We start from the raw sequence: 25,676 nt of genomic DNA, 5'->3' as shown, positions 1-25,676 counted from the left end.
ATCCACAGTATCAAAAGCCTTCGATAGGTCAATGAAAAGAGCTGCACAATGTTGTTTTTTATCTAAACAGTCAATAAAATCATTTACTACTTTTAGGGCTGCTGTAGTTGTGCTGTGTTTTTGACGAAAACCTGATTGAAAATTAGACAGAATATTGTTAATAGTTAGAAACTCTTTCAATTGTTCGTTTACCAGAGTTTCCATAACCTTGGCCAGAACAGACAGTTTCGAGATGGGTCTGTAATTATTTAAATCAGTCGGATCGCCTCCTTTTAACAGAGGAAGTACAAATGCAGATTTCCATATAAGTGGAATTTCATTCGTGTCCAGAGAAAGATTAAAAAGATAAGTCAAAGGCGGTGCAATAAAATCAGATGCTAACTGTAGAAAATAAGGCTCCAAGTTATGAGGACCAGGCGATTTTCTAATGTCTAAAAGTGTGAGTGCTCTATGTACTTCCGAAACTGAAAATGGCTTAAAACTAAAAGAATGACTGACTCCAGAATGACCATGAGAATTTCCTTTAGGATGATTCTGATGTGAAATGTTGAGTGAATCAAATAATGAACCAGAGGCAATGAAATGCTCATTAAAACAGTCAAGCATCTCAGCCTTATCGGATAATTTATGTGAGTCCTTAAGAATACATGGTGGCAGCTCAATGCCTGTTTTGTTTCCAGCTAAGGATTTGATCGTCTTCCAGAATTTTAAGGGGTTATTTAAATTATTGGAAGTATCTATAAGAAAGTGGTCAGCTTTGGCCTTTCTGATAGCCACGGTGCATAAATTGCGCAGTCTCCTGAAGAACAGCCAATCAGAATCCAAGCTTGTTTTCCTGGCTTTTGCCCAGGCCTTATCACGCTCATGAAGAGAGTTGGCTAAATCTACAGTGAACCATGCATTGTTTCGGCCTTTTACTCTAAATTTCCTGAGTGGAGCATGATTGTCAACAATTTCTTTAAAACCATCATGAAAAAATTTCCAAGCATTATCAACATCTGCAATAAGATAAATTTTATCCCAATCAAAATAAAACAGGTCATATAAAAACCCTTGTATTGAAAAATGTTTTATGTCGCGCTTAATAATGACACGTGGTTTATTTTTGGGAATTTTTGTGTTCCCTTTCGTTCAGTCACTCCGACGTAACGTCAGTGACTGACGAATGGGGGTTTCGCCTAGAAGCCAATCATCTTCGAGATCTTAGAAAGCGCCCAATGGCAGTGCCAATGCCATGGGCATGCGAATTTGCATGCGTAACTCCGCCTACCCACCTGGGTATATAAGGAAGTAGCTGGCATGAATCGCATTATGTTTCTGCTTCGGAGCCAAGAGCATCTCTTCACTCCGGCAAGCCTGAATTCTGAAGTCCTCTCTTCAGTCTTCGAGACGAGCGGTTCTCCAGGGTGTTGGTGTAACGGCGCGTTCCAGCGATCTCACATTGCCTGCCTGCTGATCTGTGCAGTGATCTGCAACAGCTGTGTGTGTTTTCCCTGGGCGCTTCGGCACTCTGCAGAGCTTCCTCTCACAAAAAGAGCTTGCGTGTGGCACGTCTTTTTCAAGACGGGTTGCCCGCGCACTTCCGGGTGCGGTCGATATCTGTTGCTGTCTTTGGGACGCATTCACTGCTCGACGTGTTTGGGCCCAGCACGTTCGGACAGTGTTTGTGGATGTGCTGTGTTCCCTCTGTGGGAACATGACCATCGCGATGTTGTGGTCGAGACTCAATGATCTCTGTAAAGAGAGAGAGTCCCCTCTGCCACACCCCGATCTACCATCTCCGAGAGAGGTGGTACTTTGGCTGGTGGCCAGGGTGACCTGAGGGCGGTGCTGTGGTATTAAGAACCCCGACGATCATTCCTCGGGCCACTCCCGCCCTCTTGCACATCGCTTCCAGTGAGTGTTGGACTGAAGCAGCGGGACCGTCTGCTGACGCCCCGTTCGTTTCGTTCATACTCCAGATAGCGGCGAGAGGTCGATTGCCGCATCTCAAGGTGGGCTAGAGTCCTTTGGGGATGACGATTCGGCTATGCTCCGCCTCCGGGTGTGGTAGCACTGTAGAATCTGACCTAGAGTTGACAGCCATGTTATCTCGGGCAGCCGCGAGCCTCGGGCTGGTGTGAATCTCCACCCTGTCATGAGTGCTCGCGGTTGGGCGATTGGTTTTTGGAGGTGGCACCCGACAGCTGCGGGCCCCGCCCCCAATGCCATTTCGCTCCCGAGATGCATGAGGAGTGCACGCGGTCCGGGAGATCTCCGGGTCTTCCCGCGACCGTTTGGTGGCCTCCTCCGCCTTCTCTGCCCTCGAGGGGTCGCGGCCTAAGGGTACACTGGGGTCCCTCCCTCTCAGTCAGGTGCTCTGTTGCGCACTACGGTGTCCACTGAGTGCTTTGACTTGACGCGGTGAGGCTATCCTAAGCGCCCTCCCAAGCCTGCTGGCTCGTCTACTTCGGTGGCGTAGTCCAGCAGTGCTATGGGGTAAGCTGCCGCCCGATGCGTATGCACGTGGACAGAGCTGATCCAGGGCTTACGAGCCCCCTCGCAGAGCAGACCCCAGTGGAACGCGAGCCCTTCCCTGGTCTCCTCTGTCAGGGCGCAGTCGTTACCAGTGCCTCGACACCGGGCCGCTATGCCACCCGAGTCCGGGCCGGTAACACTGCCTCGAGGAAGGCGTGCCGCCACCGATCCCGCCCAGCGCGGCATAGGTGACCACACGCCCCCTGGGTCAGGAGATGTCCACAGCTGTGGTCCGGAAAGACAACTGGCCTTACTTGGTCGATGTGGGACGGCTGAGTGAGCCCGCCTCCTCAGCTTGCCCATATCCCAGGCCGGCCTTATCGGCGGCACGGTCAGGGACTGCGCCCAACAGTTCTTGGCTGTCCCCAGAGGCAGACTGGGGCCATCTGCCCCGGCGGCCCGCTGCTGCACCTAAGCGCCGCCGGCACAGTTGCCTCAGCCTCCTCGCCGCCAGGGCGACTTCCTGCGATCCCCTCCCGCGTGGCCACAGCAGCAGCCTTCACCCTGGCCACGCCACAGGGCGCGCTGCAGGAAGACGTCCCAGTCCGCGCCAGCCCCGCAGCCTGCTGAAAATAAGGCCAGCGGCGCTCCGGACGCGGACAGCTCTGGGATGGGCAGTTCTTTCATGGGACGGTGGCAGGTCCGCCCCTTCCCCCGGTGGAGGGCCAGGGGAGAATCCTTTGTCCAGCTGCTGGCCCACGGGTCAGCAGCAACCTTTGCAAGAAAGAACTGATTAACCCATCCCTGAGCACCCAGAGACCGGTGACGGCAGTGTGCGCCGCCCCCGGGCCACGCCGCTCTCGTCCCTCTCTGTCGCCAGCCCCCTCTCAGAGCAGACCCCAGTGGAACGCGAGTCCTTCCCTGGTCTCCTCTGTCAGGGCGCAGCTGTTACCGCCGCCCCGACACCGGGCCGCTACGCCACCCGAGTCCGGGCCGGTAACGCTGCCTCGCTGCCCCACCGAGGGTACGCCAATGCTCCGCGTGACCCCGTTGGTACACTCCCTGGGAGCGTGGCTACAGCTGCCGGGACTGTCCCGCTGGGTCGCACGGACCATCCGGCTCGGCTACGCGATTCAGTTCGCGCAAGCTCCTCCCCGCTTCCGGGGTGTCCGGTACACCGTGGTGGGGTCCAATGCCCCAGTCATGCGTGCGGAGATCGCGACCCTACTGGCGAAGGGCGCGGTCGAGCTCGTCCCTCCAGCCGAGATGAAGTCCGGCTTTTACAGCCCTTACTTCATTGTACCGAAGAAATCCGGTGGGTTACGACCGATCCTGGACCTTCGCGTCCTGAACCGATCCCTGTACAGGCTTCCGTTCAGGATGTTGACTGCGAAACGCCTTTTCGAATGCGTTCGTCCATGCGATTGGTTTGCAGCGATCGACCTGAAGGACGCGTACTTCCATGTGTCCATCCTTCCGCGACACAGACCGTTCCTGCGGTTTGCGTTCGAAGGGCGGGCATATCAGTATGCCGTACTACCATTCGGGCTAGCTCTGTCCCCTCGCGTCTTCACAAAGATTGTCGAGGCAGCCCTTGCGCCACTCAGGCAACAAGGGGTTCGCATCCTGAACTATCTCGACGACTGGCTCATACTGGGCCACTCTCGGGACCGGGTGTGCGAACACAGAGACCTGGTTCTCCACCACTTAGCTCGTTTGGGCCTTCGGGTCAACTGGGAGAAGAGCAAACTCTGCCCCGTGCAGAGGATCTCTTTTCTCGGTATGGAGATCGACTCGGTCGCCATGTGCGCGCAGCTTACCGGCTTGCGCGCGCAGTCGCTGCTGACTTGCCTCAGGCAGATAGAGAGCAAGAGTGCGGTTCCACTGAAACTATTTCAGAGGCTCCTGGGGCATATGGCATCTGCAGCCGCGGTGACGCCGCTCGGATTGCTTCATATGAGACCGCTTCAGCACTGGCTTCGCGATCGAGTCCCGAGATGGGCATGGCGGTCTGGCACGCTCCGGGTCCCAGTGACTCAGGCCTGCAGACTGACACTCACCCAGTGGTCGAACCTCAGCTTTCTACGGGCAGGAGTGCCCTTAGAACGAGTTTCCCGGCATGTTGTTGTATCAACAGATGCGTCCACCACGGGTTGGGGTGCCATGTGCAATGGACATGCAGCCGCCGGTTCTTGGTCAGAGAGCCAGAGCCGCCTGCATATCAATTGCCTCGAGTTGCTGGCAGTACGGTTCGCCCTGCACCGCTTCCGGGCGTTGCTGAAAGGTCAACACGTACTAGTCAGATCGGACAACACGGCCGTAGTAGCGTACATCAACCACCAGGGCGGTCTACGCTCCCGCCGCATGTCTCAACTCGCCCGCCATCTCGTTTTATGGAGTCAGAAGCGCCTGAGGTCCCTTCGTGCTGTCCATATCCCGGGGATCCTGAACCGTGCAGCCGACGAGCTCTCACGGGTCCAGCCAATCCCTGGGGAGTGGAGACTCCATCCCCAGTCGGTCCAGCTGTTTGGGATCAGTTCGGGGACGCACAGGTAGATCTGTTTGCCTCCCACGACTCGTCCCACTGCAGCCTGTACTATTCCCTGACCGAGGGCACGCTCGGCACGGATGCACTGGCGCACAGCTGGCCGCGGGGCCTACGCAAGTATGCGTTTCCCCCAGTGAGCCTTCTTGCACGTCTTCTGTGCAAGGTCAGGGAGGACAAGGAGCAGGTCATCTTGGTCGCCCCGTTCGGGCACGGCCGGACCTGGTTCCCAGAACTAGTGCTCCTTGCGACAACCCCTCCCTGGCCAATCCCTCTGAGACAGGACCTACTCTCTCAGAGACGGGGCACCCTGTGGCACCCGCGTCCCGATCTTTGGAACCTCCACGTGTGGCTCCTGGACGGGACGCGGCAGGTTTGAGTACCCTACCACCTCCGGTGGTGGCTACCATCACTTCCGCTCGGGCCGAGTCCACGAGACAGGCCTATGCGTTGAAGTGGAACCTCTTCGTCAATTGGTGCTCTTCTCGCCAAGAAGACCCCTGGAAATGCCCGATCGGGTCTGTGCTATCTTTCCTCCAGGAAGGGTTGGATCGAAGGCTGTCTCCATCCACCCTGAAGGTTTATGTGGCCGCTATCGCCGCCTACCTTGACCTCCTGGACGGGAAAACAGTAGGTAAGCACGACCTGATCATCAGGTTCCTGAGGGGTGCGAGGAGACTACATCCTCCTCGTGCTCCTCTCGTACCCTCTTGGGACCTCTCAGTAGTTCTAAGTGCTCTGCAGAGGGCCCCATTTCAGCCTTTGCGATCAGTAGATGTTAAGTTCTTGTCTATGAAGACAGCGCTCCTGACCGCACTGGCCTCCATCAAGAGGGTAGGGGACCTGCAGGCATTTTCGGTTGACGAAGCGTGCCTGGAATTCGGGCCGGCCGACTCTCACGTGATCCTGAGACCCCGGCCTGGATATGTGCCCAAGGTTCCCACCACTCCGTTCAGAGACCAGGTGGTGAACCTGCAAGCGCTGCCTTTGGAGGAGGCAGACCCAGCCTTGGCATTGCTCTGTCCAGTACGCGCCCTTCGCGCTTACGTAGACAGGACGCAGTGTTTCAGGACCTCAGACCAGCTCTTTGTCTGTGATGGTGGGAAGCTGAAAGGGAAGGCTCTCTCAAAGCAAAGGCTGTCTCACTGGATAGTGGACACCATTGTTTTGGCTTACCAGCAGCAGGGACGCCCATGTCCCCTTGGGGTCAGGGCCCATTCCACCCGGAGTGTGGCCTCCTCTTGGGCTTTAGCACATGGCGCTCCGCTGACAGACATCTGCAGAGCTGCAGGCTGGGCGACACCAAACACATTCGCCAGGTTTTATAACCTCCGAGTGGAGCCTGTATCCGACTATGTACTCGCCTCTACAAGTGGCCGGTAATGGATTGGCTCAGGTGTCTTCGCTTGCTCGCCATTCCACTCCACGGACTGGATACGTGCGATATTCTTCTCAGGTGAGTTCCCCGAGAGCCCTGAGCTCCTCCAGCACTGACGACGCTGACGCCAGTAAGTCTGCCCTTAGCCCAGACACTCGTGTCCGGCCAGGTGCCCCATGTGCATGGTTCCCCTCCGGCGACCCCCACATGTGTATTTCCACCGTAAGCCTCCCTGAGCGGGTGTATTCCATTGGCAACCTTGCCACCTCCTGGGGTTAAAAATCCACCTTCGGCTGGTACCCCAGTGATCTTCCGTATGCAGCCCCCCGGGGTCATACGTGTATCCCTAAGTCCTCCCTACGGGTAGGCATCTTGGCGCATATCTCCTCCTGGAATATGCCTCCCAGTGTACCTTGGTATTCCTGCGTTAAGTAGAGGCCTTTGACCGTTCTAACTTGCATCAGGGTTCTCACGCTTGCGCAGGGCACTGGAAGACAGCCGAGTGGCGTTATTGTATTGGGACCCCCATTCGTCAGTCACTGACGTTACGTCGGAGTGACTGAACGAAAGGGAACGTCTCGGTTACGTATGTAACCCTCGTTCCCTGAGGAGGGAACGGAGACGTAACGTCCCGCTGCCACTTCTGCTGTACCGCTGGAACGGCCGAGAGTTCAGTCTTGGCTCCTCAGCAGGTAACATAATGCGATTCATGCCAGCTACTTCCTTATATACCCAGGTGGGTAGGCGGAGTTACGCATGCAAATTCGCATGCCCATGGCATTGGCACTGCCATTGGGTGCTTTCTAAGATCTCGAAGATGATTGGCTTCTAGGCGAAACCCCCATTCGTCAGTCACTGACGTTACGTCTCCGTTCCCCCCTCAGGGAACGAGGGTTACATACGTAACCGAGACGTTTCTCACCGTGGCAACAACACAGTGGTCACTAATGTCGTTTGCAAAAACAGAAGCTGCAGAGTATTTGTGAGGAACGTAGGTTAGGATAAGATCAATTAAAGATGATTTATCTGGACATTTCAGGTTCGGTCTAGTGGGACTGTCAACGAGCTGAAAGAGATTTAGCGAGTCACAGTAAGCTTTAAAATCATCAGATACTGGATGTAACCAGTTCCAATTTAGATCTCCAATAACTACTATTTCGTTCTGATTTAGTCCTGATAAAAGCTGCATTAAAGAAGGCAAAGCATCCCTGACGGCTGATGGTGTCCTATAGCAACCAACTACAGTAATGTGGAGATTACTGGAGACCTCAAGATCAAGAGCTAAAAATTCGAATTGCTTACTCACTGATTTAGAGAGAAGCATATTTACACGAAACTTATTTTTAATATATACTGCAACACCCCCACCCCTCCTTGGACGATCAGTTCTATATACATGGTAACCATTAATACTGATATCCTCATTCAAAACAGATTTGCTTAGCCAAGTTTCTGATAAAACAATTACATCAGCTTCAGTAGAGTGTGCCCAAATACGAATCATATCTATCTTTGCAATCAAACTTCGAACGTTCAAGTGAATAAAACCAAGGCCAACCCTGGATTTAAAATCAACAGGGGTATTGAAACATATAGCAGAGTCTGGGCCTGGATTGGGTTGCGCATTTCCTGAAATCAACAGCAACAGAACGATTAAACACCTCAGCTTAAGTGATTTAAATGATTGAATAGAGGATTCATTCTTTGAAATTATTTTTAGTACAAAGCTACGAAGGCAGCTTTCAGAAATAGTAAAATTGTCTTGTAAAACCATAACACTGATCAGACGGGCCAAGTCCACAGTGTCAGAGGAGAAGAACAGAGGCAGGTGCATTGATTTAATGTCTGACGCACAAACAGATGTGCACGTCCCCCAGCGTATTGAGACTGTATTTAAAAGACCTGCACGGGAGTAGTTGGTCCGGTGCGGGCTTCCATACATTCCACTCAAGGTTAGTAAACACATTACAAAAAAGGGCAGCGCCATTGCACGTTCCGTTTCTAGCCGATGCGCTAGTAATCCAGTCCAGATTTTCCGAAACTCCTGAGACAGATGACGTTACATCACGTCACATATAAACAGGAAACCAAGCCCAATGAAGCAATGCTGTGAAAGAAGTGACCAAAAATCAGGACCCGCCGGATTTTAAAACGAAAAGAAACAAGACACAAAGACAAAAAAAAAGCACTTCCCTTTCTCATGAGAAGTTTGGACACTTAAGATTCAATGCCGTGTTGGCGATTTGGCTCCGTTGAGCAGGATCCAAATTCCGCACTAACAGAGCTGTCCGGGTCATCCGAAACGTCAGGAGAGTTTCACTTCAATTAAATCCAAGTTCGATGTGTGATGGACTAGTTCTCGAAGCAAGTCCAATATTTCAGAGACAGCACCATCAAGGGACAATAACATTAATGACAATCACACAGACAGAGACAGGAATGTAGACAGTGGTGGACATGCTGCCATCTTGGATTTGTTCTGTCTGGCAGGGTAAGAGGGGTACAGGTCATTATAGCCAATGATGAATCTAGTGCCTTTTGGATTTAAGAAATCTAATTCCTCTCTTGTTCTAGCATCTAAATCTGCCATCAGCAGCACATTTCCCTGGGCCTGGAAATGGCTGATTTCCCCTTCTAAGTTTTGGAAGGTTTCCTCTTGGAAATAAGGAGACTCAAGAGGGGGTATATATATATGGCACAAAGGAAGACAGGCTGGGATGTTGAAATTATTCCTTTTTTAATTTTCAGCCACAGGTGGTATTGGTCTTTTTTAACTAGTTATGTGGCCAGGTTGGCTTTGGATTATCGCTATTTGTCCAGATTATGCTGGGCTGGCCAGGCTCTGCTGTGAACAGGCTTTGGCTGCTGGAGCTGTGGGGCTTTTGAGGGACAGTCTCTGTCCATATGGATCCGGTCTGGATGCTGGAGCTCTGTGCGGTGTTCTGGATGGGGCTCTGGATGGAGTGTTGTATGGGATGTAGTTTCCTAGAGTGTGTCTCGTTGGCTTGGCTGGGTTAGGGCTGGTTCCGCTCCACCCACTGGATCTTGTCTGGTTGGTCCTGTTTAGAGCAACATCTTTGAGTCTCTTTGCAAGAATATGTACCAGACTCTTATAAAGTTGGATGCAGTCATATAGGCAGTCACTGTCCAGGTCTGGATGGTGGGCCAAGTGGACGTTAGGCAGGAGGGCACAGTGTCTGGAAATGCTGGAATATATTTTATTAATTGTGTTGGGGTGGAAATCTTTCCTCTGGAGCAGAGTAGACAGGGTGATTTTTGAGTTGGGGAAAGTTTTTCTGGCTTTCTCCACGACCGCTCTGAGGGAGTCTGTGGGTCTCTTATTCTCTGGCCAGAATGAGCTCTTTCAGCTCTTCTCTGCTGCTCTCTCTCCTCCTGCATCCCTCTCAGCTGCTGCCTCATCTCTAGCATGGCCTGTTCTCTGTCCTGTAGCTGGAGTCTCAGCGTGCTCAGCCCACTCTGAGAGCTGTCCTTCTCTGCCTGAAGCGTTCTGGTTTGCTGTGTGAGGGCTATCAGTCTCTGTGTTAAGTGCTCTGTGTTCTGCTAGAGTTCAGCATGAGCTGCATGTGTGTGACTGTGGCTGCTGTTTAAGCACAGTTTCTCTGAGCTGCACCATTTCCATCTCCAGCTTTGTAAAGTGCTCCTGGAGCAGAGGTATGGATTTGAGCTGGGAGGATGAGGCGTTCTCAGTTCTATCAGTTTCTGCACAGGTGGGCCTGAGATCTGAGGTGCTCTTCTGTGGATTCTGCTCAGATGACAGACTTTCAGACAGTAAGGCTCTCATGTTTCACAGTTTCACCTATTGCTCTGAAGTTGCCTGGAATAATTCCCCTGTACCATGACTGTGCCGTTTTTATAGATGTTCACAGTCATCACTGTGCTATCAGGATCTTGCGGTTCTCTAATTTTGAGTATCCAGCCATTACAGATGCCTGAATTCTTTCTTTACAAAAGGGGTAATGGCTGATGATGGCTTTATGCCAGGCGCTGGGCTGATCAGAGAAGACAATAAGGTTACTCTCTCTATCTCATGTCTATGTTCATCTCGTGAAGTCACATTCAGTTGTTCCTCCAGCATAGTCACCGTATGTAACTTTTAACTAGACCCACATGTTTAAAACTCCTTAAAGGGATAGTTCACACAAAAATTAAATTGCTGTTTATCTGCTTACTAGAGATGCACCGATTGATCGGCCAGGGATCGGAATTGGTCGATTTTCTGCATGATCGGCCAATCTGTCACACGTGTCTCCGATTTTGAGTCGATCCGTGTACATGCGGCTGTGAGTACATGTTGACGTCACAGCCACGCACGCGATCACAGCGCATGCAAACATGTCTTTGGCATGGAAGTTTTTTACTGTGAGCGAAGAAGATTCTAATTATTTCATTTGTGAAACTTGACAAACCTAATTAGACAGTCTTAACTCCATCACCATGAGGAACATGCCCAGTTTGAAGAAGGTCGTATAGGTAAAACGACTAAAGCTGGCCAGAGCTCAGAGCCAGCCACAGGTCAGCAGCCTTTCCTATCTTTCCTTGGTATAAGCAGTGAAAAGACCAAAGCATTTACGAAAACTGTGAAATTCATGGCACTTGATAACCAGCCGAACGCATAAACCTCAATAAGTTCTCACTTCGTGAGAATTTGCCGTTCCGTTTGAGAAAACTGTCGTCATTTGAACACAGACACTCCAAGGTCCTCATGGCAATGTCGGCAACCTGTCAAAATAAAAGTTTGCTTTCAATTTTTTTTAAATTAACAGAATATATTAGGATAGATTACCTTAGCTACATCTGTATGTAATAATAATATGTCACTACTACAAATAAAACTTATGCCTAGATGGTTGATTATTTTTCTCTTGATCTTTTTACTTTTAAACATTTAGCTGTGGTACTGAAATTGGTAAAGAGTGCCGTAAAAATATTTTTGTATTGGTACCGACTACTGGAATTTTGGTACCGAAACATCCATAGCTGACAACATTAATTACCCAATTACTGAACTATTATTTGGAGGAGTATTGTACACTTTAGGTTTGTTTATTCATAGGATCTTTTGACCTGGCACAGAAAACTTATTTTTTGAGAGTTGTTTAAAGGTGCACTATGCAACTTTCCATCCACTGGAGGGTGCCTATTCTAAACAAAGGTGTAGTTTGATGATGCCAAGTGTGAGCGCAATATCTTGGAACATGTGGTCTTTACCTCACAGCCGGTGGAAAATAGGACACGGGCAGAAATTACGTTCATGCATGCGATTATTACGTTACTGTGGTGTGAAGCAGAGCAGGACCGAGTGTTGTGGAGCTGAGCACACACAAATACCCGCCTCGCGAACACCGGGACTTTTATCATGACGGGACGGGACACATTCGCCGGGCGCTTCCGATTATTTCTGCTCTTATGGTTATGATTACGAGGTAAGGCAGCTCTGTTTATCATATTAGATACATTTAAGTGAGTTGAAAATGATGTTATGATGTTACTCCGTGCTTTCACTTGTTCACACTGCTAAGAGTAAAGCGCTCCTGCCAAATAAAACCCGAAACCGAGGGTAGCGCACATATGACGAAATTGACATGCGACTTCCTCAAACCCTATGCTGAAACGTCCCGGTCCTTAGTTAAAATAGCAATTTTCTCACAATTTACAAATAGCTGGAAACATTTGGGATATTGTAGGTTCTCAACTGAACAAAATATATATCACTGGCCTTGTGGTTTTTGGATATTTACTCCAAAAATACTACATAGTGCACCTTTAAGTGAGAGAAGATCCTATTGTAATGTTTACTAATTTATTTTATAATAAAAATTAAATTTTGCTTTGAAGAAACAGTGGATTTTTGTTTGCTGTCAATTATCGTTCTTAGAAAGAAAATCGGTATCGACAAAAATCGGTATTGTCCGATCTCACTAACAAAAAAAATCGGAAATGCCCAAGAAAATTGCAATCGGAGCATCTCTACTGCTTACCCCCAGTGCATCCAACATATAGGTGTCTTTGTTTCTTCAGTAGAACACAAATGAAGATTTTTAACTTTATCCGTTGCTGTGTGTAGGTCATATAATCATGTGAATGGGTAAAAATTCTATGAGAGCCAAAAAAAACAAAAAAACATGGGCCTGTACTTACCAAACATCTTAGAATTACTCACAAGAACACTGCTAAGAATTGACTTAAGAGTAAAAAAAATTATTGGTTCAAAGCTGAGCTTAAAAGTTAGTTATCAAGCATCCCAATCATACATTAAGTAAAGTGTAGGAGTGTCTTAGAGTTGATTTACGACACTTTGCTGTGCCACAAACGGGATTTTGGATGATTTCATTGGCATGAATCAATCACTGAATAGATGTCCTTATTTAAGAATATTCTCAGATAAATTCACCAATGAATGGTGAAGTTCCTAAGAGGAGTTTACAGCCAACACACATTTGACAATAAAGAGTTTTCAAGAGAATACATTATAATATACACATTCGCAATGAAAGATAAACATGCTTTTATCCATGTCTTAATTACAATTTTTAAACTGGTGTGCTGTTAACTGACCTGCCTATAGATAGCCATTTAAAAAATATATATATAATCAGCCACCATGGATTCCAAAAGAAAACCGAACTGGCAGGAGGAAGAAGCGATCGCTACTGCTTGCTGAATTAGTCGAACAGCTATTTTTTTTTATTTTTATAAAGCCCAACATTAACCAGCGCTGAAAAAGATGATGCCTGCTCTGTCCAAACAATACTGTTTGATTAACTGATTTATACATGTCTCTGTCTCCACAGTGCCATCACAAGCCCCTACTGGCAACTCCTAACCACTTTAGAGACCTCTTGAGCTGTCTTAAATAACTGGGAGAGTAAGAGTTATTCTTAGCTTTAAGAAATTTGATAACTTGCTTTTATACTTAAGTTTGAAAGTAGGAGTAAATTTCATGAATTCTCAGCACGTAAGACTAAAATAGCACTTTGAGAAGCTTGATAAATACGGGCCCTGATTAAACAACATGCCCAAAGAGTCCTGTGGCTCATGATGACACATTGATTAAGACAAAAAAAATGATCAGTTTGTGTGAGAAATTGAGCTGTGTTTCAGGGTGTCCGCAGGGTTTTAAAAAGTATTAAAAAGTGATAAATCAAAATTGTCCAATTTAAGGCCATTAAAAGTGTTAAATGTGGTCTCAAGGGTATTATTTTTTTCCAAATTAGGTATTATTTTTTCAGACTATCAGGTGTCTTAATCTAATTGAAATTCTATCTGCGTTCGCGTTAGTTCGTTTAAATATGGGCTTTAGCGTATCTGGGCTCATAATTAAAGATCTTTCGTCTCCGTCACAACCATAGACTGTAAAAAAATATGTCTGATGCTGACGTCATATTCAGTGATTGTTCGGCATCATCTCAGAACACTGCGCGCTCAACAGAAGTGGCTGGCTTACGTTTTATTTTAGACTTGCTTTAAGGCATATCTTCAACGACTGTCCTCATAAGAGCAATCTTAAATGATTTATATTCTAAAATGATTTATAAGTCTAAAATGAACAAAAAGAGTTGTGAGAGAATGAGGCGCGAATCGCGCGATCCATAAACAGTATATAAGCAGTGAGATCCGTGTGTCTGTCTGCTCTTAAAGGGACAGCAGCCAATAAAGCTTCCTGTCAGGGAGCAGAGAAAATGACTCGCTGCTCTTAACTAAATAACTTTTGTAGCTTTAATAAGGATTAACTATTTAATTTATAGTTTATGCAGTGCAGACTGCATATAACTTTGATAACTTTATTAAATTTCTGTATATTTCCTAACTGTTAAGACAGGAAGGGCAGGAGTAAACAAGACATTTATTATGGGTTTATGTTAGCATTGTTTTAAGTTTAAAATTGTTATATTTTTGAAGCCTAATAATAAATGTAAAAAAAAAAAATCAGTAGCTGTATTAATATCAGTAATACTAGCCTTCATTCATAAAAAGATGCCATTTAAACAAGTATTTAAAATATACTGTCTTTATGTTGTTTCTGCATTAATTTGATTAACTGTGAAATTATTATATTAAAAAATATATTAAAAATGTACAAAAACATTTCTTTTTAATTGCGATTAATCACAGAAAAAATTTGTGATTAATCTAGTTAAAGTTTTTAATCGATTTACAGCACTAGTTTTTAGTATTTTGTTAAATTCAACAACTTATCACAGTTATAGAAATGTAATATTTGGCTCAGGTTTTGTTGTTGGAAAAAAACACTAAATAATTTAATTGCTGAATTACCAATTATTAATTGAAATCAAATGTGTATGCAGTATTGCTTCTCCTTAACCAAACTTTGTGAATGTTGAGATGTATTTTACTGTGTCTGAATGATAACTTATAACAGATTTCCTCCTGGTGTCGATTCTAAATCTATTCTTTTTTGTATGTTATATATGTAAAAATCTGTGTGAATAATAGAAAGGTCGCTGATTAACACTTGCAATTCAGTGTCGTGATGGTTTTAAAAAATATTCTGAAGGTAGTAAAAAAGGTATTAAAAAGTAGTAAATTTTACTTAAGGATTGCTGTATATACCCTGTATTTATATATTTTTTTTACCTCAAATACAACACTATATCCAACAGCCTGGAACACGCTTCACTTCCGGTAAGGTCAATAATACACACGCTGGATATACACGCTTCACTTTCGGTAAGGTCAATATTCATGCTCTTGCTCATATTTCTGCGCGTGGATATTGACCTTACCGGAAGTGAAGAGCGTATATCCAGCGTTTCAATTCAATATTATTGACCCTACCGGAAGTGAAGCGCATTCCAGGCTGTTGGATACAGTGTTGTATTTGAGGTAAAAAAAAAACAAAAAAACAAAAAAAAACTCTTCATTTGTGTTCTACTGAAGAAACAATGACACCTACATGTTGGATGCACTGGGGGTAAGCAGATTAACACAACATTTTCATGTTTTGGGGAACTATCCCTTTAAATTATATTAAATTCTGCTTAATACAATTTATATAATAAAAATGTAAATAACAGCTCTGTGAAATTAATTATTAGTCCTATTTCCGAGTGAGATGTTCTGTGTAAACACTATTCTAATCCAAACCATTGACATTATTAATAAATCTGTGCCAGATGAGATGGATTAGCGATGTAGCCTAATAGTGATGATGTATTCGCTCTGTTTTTTTTTCTAGTATTTTAGAGAATATTCTAGATTATTCCATTCACTTCACTCTTTAGCCTATTAAACAACACATACACCTTTTAACCTTTGCCTATATTTATGGGGAGTTTGGAGAGTTTATGCACTGTAATTATATTTTTTTGCACTCCTTCAGACTCTGTTTATTTATGTAGAAGTGTGTTTTGTTTTATATGTAAGAACTGGGTGAAATTGCAAAAAATACAAAGTTTAAAGTGTGTTATTTAAAACAGTTTGTTCAGTTCACTGCTGTTAATGTAATTCTAAAAATACAAAAACAGAAATAAATAAATATTGGTTTTATTTATATCGGTTATCAGGCACATAAACATGCAAATAATCAGTAAAAAATATTGGTCGATCACTACAAATTATCTCCACCATCAGGCAAGCTGGGTCAGGCCTAAGTAAAACTTTACTTTGTAAAACTTTGATTATTTTATATCATAAATTAAAGTAACTGGAAATACTGGTTATTTCCTAAATATATATTTTTAGTTTTGCTTACATCAATTCAGTCAACATTTTTTCTAAATTATCTGTGCTACATATTATAAACCCTACCTAATAAGCATTACTATTACATTACTTGTTGTTTTGTTTTGTTCTCTACACAGGTTGCAGTTCTGTAATCTCACGGCTCAGTGCTGTGAGAGTTTGTCTTTAGCTCTACAATCCTCAAACTCCTTCCTGAGAGAGCTGGACTTAAGTAACAATGACCTGCAGGATTCTGGAGTGAATGTTCTTTCTGATGGACTAAAGAGTCCTAACTGTCAGCTGGAGATACTAAGGTTTGAGTTTGAATACTTTATTTGTATTTGTATTTTATTTTTTTTGCAATAAGTTAATTATTAAACATTGCACTGCTAAGACTTATGATGTTTGTAGTTGCATTGTTTTTTTCTTTAGATTTACCACATGTAAACTCACTGCTCAGTGTTGTGAGAGTTTGTCTTCAGTTTTACAATCCTCAAACTCCTTTCTGAGAGAGCTGGACCTGAGTAACAATTCCCTGCAGGATTCTGGAATAAAGCTTCTTTCTGATGGACTGAAAAGTCCAAACTGCCAGCTGGAGATGCTGAGGTTTGAGTTCAACTACTTTATTTTTTGCAATATGTTAAATATTAAAAATTGCAATGCCAAGATATGTGATGCATGCAATTACATTCTGTATTTCTTTAGATTACCCACATGTAATCTCACTCCTCAGTGCTGTGAGAGTTTGTCTTCAGTTTTGCAATCCACAAACTCCTTTCTGAGAGAGCTGGACCTGAGTAACAATGACCTGCAGGATTCTGGAGTGAAGCTTCTTTCAAATGGACTGAAGAGTCCAAACTGCCAGTTGGAGATACTGAGGTCTGAGTTAAAAAAAAAAAATTTTTTGTTGCAATAAGTTAATTATTAAAAATGGCACTGCTAAGAATTATTATGTATGTAATTACGTTGTGTATTTCTTCAGATTCCCCACATGTAATCTCACTGGTCAGTGCTGTGAGAGTTTGTCTTCAGCTCTACAATCCTCAAACACTTCCCTGAGAGAGCTGGACCTGAGTAACAATGACCTGCAGGATTCTGGAGTGAAGCTTCTTGCTGAGGGAATAAAGAGTCCAAATTGTCAGCTGGCGATACTGAGGTAAGTGGTTTTTAAAATAATTAAATAAATACTATCACAATTAGGGGTCAAAATGAACGCATTAACGTAAAATCTTTTTAACAGCACAAATTTTATTAATGCACAATTAACACAGTGTGCATTTTCTGTTTGATCCATGTGGTAGCCCGTAGTTGGAGAAATTGAGATAAGCTATAAACGTAAAGGACACAGCAGCAAAACATTAAAGGAAAATGGTTAACATTAACATTAAAGTACATGTTTTATTGAACTAAATACATTACAATCGGTTAAAACGAATACGCAGGTTACTTTTCTGAACAAGAGCATGTTTCTTACACTGTTCACGTGAATCGCAGCACAGTTCAGCACACACACACAGACACACACACACACACACACACACACACAATATACTGGCATTTGAATAGGGAAGGCGCATCTCTTACAGGTGCCACACTATGTTCCTACTCGTTACAACCTCTTTCAAATACAGTGTGGTACTGATGCACTCCACAGTGTTTGTTGCGCTCACAGGTCCGCATGACAGCTTTCACATTACCAATTTTTCATACAAACTGTGCCGTGTTATGAACTAAACTACCACTGTAAAAACTCCCTTTATTTAAAATGAGAGAAATCATTGCTTATTCAAAATTTGCAATTTTAGGATTAAGAGACATTAACAACTTCTTTGAAAAAATCTATGACCTTTGATACATGTCTAGTCTTCATGCTCTGTTGAGTGTGGTTTCACTAATTATAAACATATATTTTGCATAAAGCCTACATATTTGTCCATACCCATGATGATTAGAGTATTAAAACTTGAAACATTAATTTAAGATACATTTACAACTGATAAAAATGTCAGATTAATCGTTAGTTAACTCATGATAATGTGCAAATAATCACTATTAAATATAATCACAATACATGGTCTCAAACTCCTGCAATTGAGTTTGGGCCACTCACAGTTGCACCTCTAGTCACCAGTCTGTCAAATTATTAAAGTTTGCAGATGATACTACCCTCATCGGGCTAATCTCTGGGGTGGATGAGGTTGACTTCAGGTGGGAGATTGACCACTGGTATCCTGGTGCAGTCAGAGCAACCTAGAGCTCAATAACAATGGAAATTATTGTGGATTTTAGGAAAACTAGTAATCCAGCCCCATTCACCCCTCTCACACTGCTTAATGACTTCCCTGTAAAAATTGTGGACTCTTTCTGTTTTCTGGGAACCATTATTACACAAGATCTTAAGTGGGACCTAAATATTAATTACCTGATTAGAAAAGCTTATCAACGAATGTACTTCCTGCAACACTTGAGGAAGTTTAACCTACCGAGGGCAATGATGGTGCATTTTTATACCACCATTGAGTCAATACTAACCTCCTCTATTACCATCTGGTATGCTGCAGCCACTGCCAAGGAAAAAAACAGACTGCAGCGTGTTATTCACTTGGCGGATAAAGTGATTGGATGTAAGTTTTCATCTCTTTAGGACCTGTATACCTCCAGGACTATGAGAAGGGCAGTTAAGATTGCGACCATTCATTCTCACCCTGGACATAAACTTTTTTAGGTTCTACCTTCAGGTAGAAGACTAAAATCCATGGAAATGAAAAAAAAAAAAAAACCTTCTAATTATTCACTGGAAATTACTATTTAAGTTTACTTACAGCTACAAATGAATGATACCTAATAAATGGATCAAAGGAACTGTATGTAAGCAATGTATTTCAATGAATCATAAAATGGCACTGATATGTCACTAGACATTAAGATATCATGTTCATTTCAAATACTTTTATCACTGACAACAGTAGTCCGGGCAGGATATTGTCATTTAAAAGTTGTTGTTGCAGCCCTCAACTGATGTTGATGTTGACATGTTGTGTTTTGGCCTGAAGCTCCGCCCTCCACCTATCGACCAATCACAAAGTCAGTAGTGTTTCTGCATCTGGGTTGCCAGATCTGCTCTAGTTATCACAGCTGCAGATCTACAAACGTTGTACCTGCTGATCTTAAAACCAATCCGGCAATCTCGAATCAATCAGGGGGGAGAGGGAGAGGGGAAAGTGATTGCAGTACCAGTTTTGGCCACAATCTTACATACACTTCCTTTAAATTGGAATAAATGTTCAAGTCATGTGGACTGTTGCTGTGTACGTGTGCGTGTGTGTATGTGTGTGTTTGTAGGTTGTCTGGCTGTTTGGTGACAGAGGAAGGCTGTCGTTATGTGTCTTCAGCTCTGAGTTTAAACCCCTCACACCTTAGAGAGCTGGATTTGAGCTACAATCACCCAGGAGATTCAGGAGTCAAGCTGCTGTCTAAGAAACTGAAGGATCCCAACTGTACACTGGACAAACTCAAGTATGTAAAGCAGGAAGAGTTTTAATTACATAACAGCATTACAATATCCACTTATTACAAAACTTCTTTTTGAGGATTAAGATTTAGCTCTAGTTATACTATTGAATGCTTCATTATGATTGGTTGATGAATTTTCTGCAGTGTGTAATAATTTCCTAATAAAACCCCCACAGCTAAAGTAGTTTCAGTCATTTCTTGACTACATTACAGTTCCATCATAACACACTGTTCTAAACGATAAGATAAAAAAGACAAAATGTTCTTCAATCTCCATGATTTCATTTTTCTCCACAACCTGATCTCCCCGGAATAAGACCCGTACGAACACCCATAGAAGTGTTTCAGTTTTTAGAAATCATTAGATCACTAAGTCATAATGACAATTTGGGTGTATTGGGTGATTTTCATATAAGAGTTTCAGATAAGAGTTCAAGATTTCAATAACTAAAAAAACAACATTCTTTCAGTTTAGAGCATGACCAAAACATATGGGTTAGATCTGCTTTGATGCATTGCTACGGTCACATGTTTAATTTATATTTGGGTACATTTTAGTCAACTTGGTGAATATAGTAGAGAACTTTCATCTGAATTAGACTGAGTCTTACACAAGATGAAGTCCCATTTACATGGCACATAACTTTTTCCCATGTGTCTTTGTATATGTCAATTCCCAACTCTTCTATCCATTCAGATTTTCTATTGATATATTTTGGAACAACATGATCAGGTTGCATATTTTTAAACATTAATCCCTTAAGGTAAGAGGGGACCCTTCAGAACTAAATCAAATTGTGACTCAGAAGGTAGTTGAGGAAACCCTGAGCAGTGGCTTTGGATAAAGTTATTAACTTGAAGGATTACTTCAGGACTACTCTCTGATGCAGAACAATGCACAACATTAAGAAGTTTTCGAATATTGATGAAGTGACGACCCGTAAAGAAGCTCATCTGGTCTTGTGAAATAATATCTGGAATTATATTCTCTATTATATAGGGCAATATTTTTGATGACATTTTTACATCCACATTTAATCAGGAAATAGGTCTATAGGAACTGCAATCCAGGGCATCTTTATCTGGCTTAAAAAGAACTGTGATTTGGGCCTATGTAAGACTCTATGCTAATGTGTCTTGTTCAAGAGAGTGATTAAACATACCAAGAAGTAAACAGGGCAATTTTAAGGAGACTTTTTACTCTGGTCCCAGAGCTTTCCACTCTGCACTCGGCTTAATTAAAACCTCTATCTCTTTAAGGTTGTAAAATTTTATCCAGATTACTATTTTGATATTGTTTAACTGAGCCAGCAATGTTGACATAAAAGCCTCATCATGTGGAAATTCGAAAGTATATAAATCTGAGTAGAATTTATTGGGGATCCACTGTAATATCTGGATTTTTTTCATAATCTTGGGAATAAACTGGGATGCTGATTTATTTTTTAATTGTTGGGCGAGAAGACAACCTGCCTTTTCGCCATGTTCGTAAAACCTAGCATGGACAAAAACTAGATCTCACTCAAACTAGGCTCAGTTTTTCACTATACATTTCTGGTGTTGAAGCCATAGTGTCACAATTCACCAGTGTAAGTGCCCATGATCACCTCCAGAGGGCACTCCAACACAGTCATTCTATCATAGACTGCATTACCCATGACCCTTTGCCCTGACTCATTACCACTCATTGTGTACACCTGTGTCTCCTTACCTCATAACCTTTGCCTATATACACCTTGGTCACTCAGATTCCGTCCACACGAAGTCAGAGCTTTCCCAATCCGATCCTTTTTTTTTCTCGTTTCAAGAAATATCTGTGTACTACAGATGATTTAGTATGCATGTGAGGCCAGTGTACAGCGCTGTAATTCTGCCACAGAAATACACTAAAAACAAAGAAGAGTTTTGGCTAGAAGGTGAGGCAAAACTAGTTCTGTAGATAAGATGATTAGATCTGTAACTATTTCAGTGTTCATTTTCATCTCAGTGATCTATTTGTGAACAGTAAATCTATTTTAGTTTCAGACTGATCAATTATTCTTGTAGGTTGTTTAATTAACTGATAGATTAAAATAGTCTGTAATATTTTCTATCTTTTTTTGTCCATCCTTATTGTTCCAATTTAAATTAAAATCCCCCATCTATATAACCTCTTTGGTAAAATCCAAACTATGAAGGAGGTTTTTTTAATTGATCAATTAACTTAAGCTTTGCTGCAGGTTTTCGGTATAGACAGATTAAACTAAATGCTATTTCAGCTAAAAGTGAAATGTTGACACCAACACATTCAATATCGGTTTACCTACATTCCATTTACAAACCCAATTTTTAAAAAGTTGGCACACTTTCACATATATACAGCACAACATCATGCTAAAGACACATTATCTTCTATCAATGTCCCTAAACTAATGTACGTTTTAACCAAGGGTGTAGAATTTAGTAGGGACTTTAAGGACATGGCAAAGACTTTTGGAGGATGGCCTGGTGTCAAGAAGGGCAGCAAAGAAGTTTACTCACTTTTTGTCATGCTCATATACTCATGTTGTTACCGCGCGTCACGCAATCATCTGAACGTCTGTGTTTACTACAGTATTTGCGTCGTTGTAAATCTGTTCATCATAAGACATCATTCGTGTCTCTTCAGAAGACTTGGATTTGGATTAGATACTCGATTATTTATTTTTAGGATTCCTTTATGATTTTTTTGTATCTTTTAAGTTTTGTTTGATACATTCAAGAAGCATGTTATCTTTGAGCTGGTAAAATTAAAGGTTCAGTATAACTGACTTACAAAATTTTATACATGAGGATGCAGTGAACCATTAATGCATCGTGATATCGAATTGAACCGAATCAATGATATGATAATCGTAATCAAATAGGAGTGTAACGATATATCGTTAAATGATGTATCGCAATATAAAAATGTGACGGAATGTTGTTTTACTATATGATTCGTGATATAGAGTTCAAGGCTCAACTTGTAGTAGGCCTATTTACATTTATACATTTGGCCTATTTATAAGGTATAACTCACCCAAACACAAATTTACAAATGTACCACAATGGAAACTCTGTCATCATGTACTCACCATTATGTTGTTTTTCGTTTAACTTTCAAACACAAATGAAGATTTTTTATGAAACCTAAGGGATTTCTGTCCATCCATTTAAAGTTTATTATTCATTTCAAACTTAAAATATCCCCCCAAAATGTCATAAAGGCATTGTAAAAATAATTAGCCGAGTGTCTAATCCAAATCCAAGTCTTCTAAAGAGACCCGAACGAGGGCTTATTATGAACAGATTTACACTGTATACCGTAGTAAACACGGACGTTCAAATGATTGCGTGATGCGCGGAAACAACATGAGACTGAGTAAATGCAGAATTAAAATTCTTGGATGAGCTAAGCATTTATAGTGCGAGAGTGGTCATTTTGACGAGCTTTCTTGCGATTAGAACTATGACGGATTGCATTTATCATCTGAAGCGCACACAGTGACGGAATGGCGAAATGTAACAAAAAAAATTAAAGTTTACGGAAGTGACATTTCAGTCTAATATATACAGCTCTGAAAAAGATTAAGAGACCACTTAACAATGAGAAATGTTATATTATATTGAGAATGTAATGTATAATAATCCAATGGGGGAATATTTGTTGGTCCTAATAATAATAATACACAAATAATAATAATAATAATAATAATAATTATCAAATGTAAAAAATTAAATTAAATAAAAACTATTTTGTTGGCTTAAAATGTCGGGATATATATCGTATCGTGAGTTCAGTATCGTGATATATTTTGAATCATTACACTAGTGTATTGTTACACACCTATAATCGAACCAAACGGTGAGACCAGTGTAGTTTCACACCCCTAGTCAACATTATTCTTAATATTGACTCGATCATATTGATCAATTGAATATTGATTTGCATAAACTTTATGTAATTGTCAATAAAAGCCATTAATAGTTACGAAACATTGTGATTTATACTTCAGTAACAGTTAGTAACATCTGAAAAAACAATTTATAAACACTGAATCAGTAGACTTTGTGAAAATTAATATTTGTGTCATTCTCAAAACTTTTGGCCATGGCTGTACATAGTTGTACAGTATAAGAACCATTACCTCTATGATTGATTGTCACCATGTGTGTTTTTTAGTGTGGATCATGGAGGAGAGATCAGGATCACAGCAGGATTACACAAATGTAAGTACACACATACACACCTGAAAACACTGTGTGACTGAAGTGATTAAAGAGGACAGACCAACACATTCAATCAATCAAATTTTATTTATAAAGCACTTTAAAGGGGCTGAAATGCTGTTTCATGCATACTGAGCTTTTTACACTGTTAAAGACTTGGATTCCCATCCTAAACATAGACAAAGTTTCAAAAACTAATGTTGGACGTTTGATGGAGTATTTCTGTGTCAAAAATACTCCTTCCGGTTTCTCACAAGTTTCGGAGAGTTTTTTTCGAGTATGGCTTGGCTTGACGTTACTAGATCGGAAGGTCCTTGTATGGGCCATACGGGCTCTTCTCCCGGTAGGGTGCGCGCGCGTGTGTGACTAGAGCGAGAGAGGAAATGCACGCCTATAAACACTCCCGCCGCGCTCCACTTTATTCCTATGGGTGACATTAAGCGACTTCAACGCTTCAGCACAGCAAGTCACTGCTGTCAGGACTTCACCAAATCATACCAAAGAAGTGTGTTTTTGATGGAGCGGTCCCAGCGATAAAGGTTCGGTCCTGCTTTGGAAGCAGCCAGTGAGTAAAACTGCTTCAGATGTCTATGCTGTTGTCGCGTGAGTAAACATCAGTAAACGACACGATCGCGTGCTTCGTCATTCAAATGCGCTAACAATTTATTTCAGCCTCAGATTTGATTTTTGATTCTGGAGACGGCAGGGCACTGGAGGTGTTCCGTGAAGCAGGGAGGCAAGGGCAGACACGGTCGGCTGGAACCGGAACCGGAGCCGGAGCCGGAGCAAAGCAATCCCACAATGAACACGAATGACCAGGAAACCCACAGGACACACTGCAACGATCTGATACAAGACTGAGTGAGACACAGGACTATATATGGGCCCGGTAATGAGGTACAGCAGGTGAGAGTGAGCGGTGATGAGTAATCAGTGACCACGCCTCCAACAACACCACACAACACAGACAGAATGAGACGGGGAATTCATGAACCGTGACAGTTATAGTGCATTACCAAGACTAAGATAATTAAAGGATTGTTTTAAAAAAGACAGGATCCTGAATACAATACAGAAAATAACTTACATTATTAGACAAATTATTACCAAAGTGTTTTAGAAGTACTTTAATTACAGCATTGCGTTGTTTCAGATTTCTTATCATACTGTCAATACCATAAAAAATGAGGGAAAAACAGGATAAATCAAATATGATACTGGTCTCAAGGCAGGGGGAGAAGGAAATGCCAAAATGCCTGAAGTCCAGTGTCAAGTACCCACAGTCAGTGATGGTCTGGGGTGCCATGCCAGCTGCTGGTGTTGGTTCACTGTGTTTTATCAAGGGCAGGGTCAATGCAGCTAGCTATCAGGAGATTTTGGAGCACTTCATGCTTCCATCTGCTGAAAAGCTTTATGGAATTTCGTTTTTCAGCACGACCTGGCACCTGCTCACAGTGCCAAAACCACTGGTATATGGTTTACTGACCATGGTATTTCTGTGCTCAATTGGCCTGCCAACTCTCCTGACCTGAACCCCATAGAGAATCTGTGGGATATTGTGAAGAGAAAGTTGAGAGACGCAAGACCCAACACTCTGGATGAGCTTAAGGCCGCTATCGAAGCATCCTGGGCCTCCATAACACCTCAGCAGTGCCACAGACTGATTGCCTCCATGCCATGCCGCATTGAAGCAGTCATTTCTGCAAAAGGATTCCCGACCAAGTATTGAGTGCATAACTGAACATAATTATTTGAAGATTTACTTTTTTTATGATTTCGGATGAAATATGCTAATTTTTTGAGATAGGAATTTTGTGTTTTCATGAGCTGTATGCCAAAATCATCAGTATT

The 25,676-nt window shown here is 42.9% G+C and overlaps 1 protein-coding gene across 1 annotated transcript in view; it reads left to right on the top strand.

The window, feature by feature from the left end:
• The window catches only part of LOC137049405 (NACHT, LRR and PYD domains-containing protein 12-like), a 48,623-nt gene that overhangs the window by 19,802 nt on the left and 3,145 nt on the right, over positions 1–25,676 (top strand). Inside the window, exons 4-9 of the mRNA XM_067427959.1 lie at positions 16,223–16,396; positions 16,515–16,688; positions 16,788–16,961; positions 17,065–17,238; positions 19,425–19,598; positions 23,779–23,825. Coding sequence (XP_067284060.1) covers positions 16,223–16,396; positions 16,515–16,688; positions 16,788–16,961; positions 17,065–17,238; positions 19,425–19,598; positions 23,779–23,825 — 917 coding nt within the window. The remainder of the gene's footprint in view (positions 1–16,222; positions 16,397–16,514; positions 16,689–16,787; positions 16,962–17,064; positions 17,239–19,424; positions 19,599–23,778; positions 23,826–25,676) is intronic.

The sequence above is a fragment of the Pseudorasbora parva genome, chromosome 20 (genome assembly GCF_024679245.1).
Source record: "Pseudorasbora parva isolate DD20220531a chromosome 20, ASM2467924v1, whole genome shotgun sequence".
Classification (NCBI taxonomy): domain Eukaryota; kingdom Metazoa; phylum Chordata; class Actinopteri; order Cypriniformes; family Gobionidae; genus Pseudorasbora; species Pseudorasbora parva.
The sequence above is the reverse complement of the archived record's forward strand: the minus strand, read 5'-3'. Positions and strand labels throughout refer to the sequence as shown.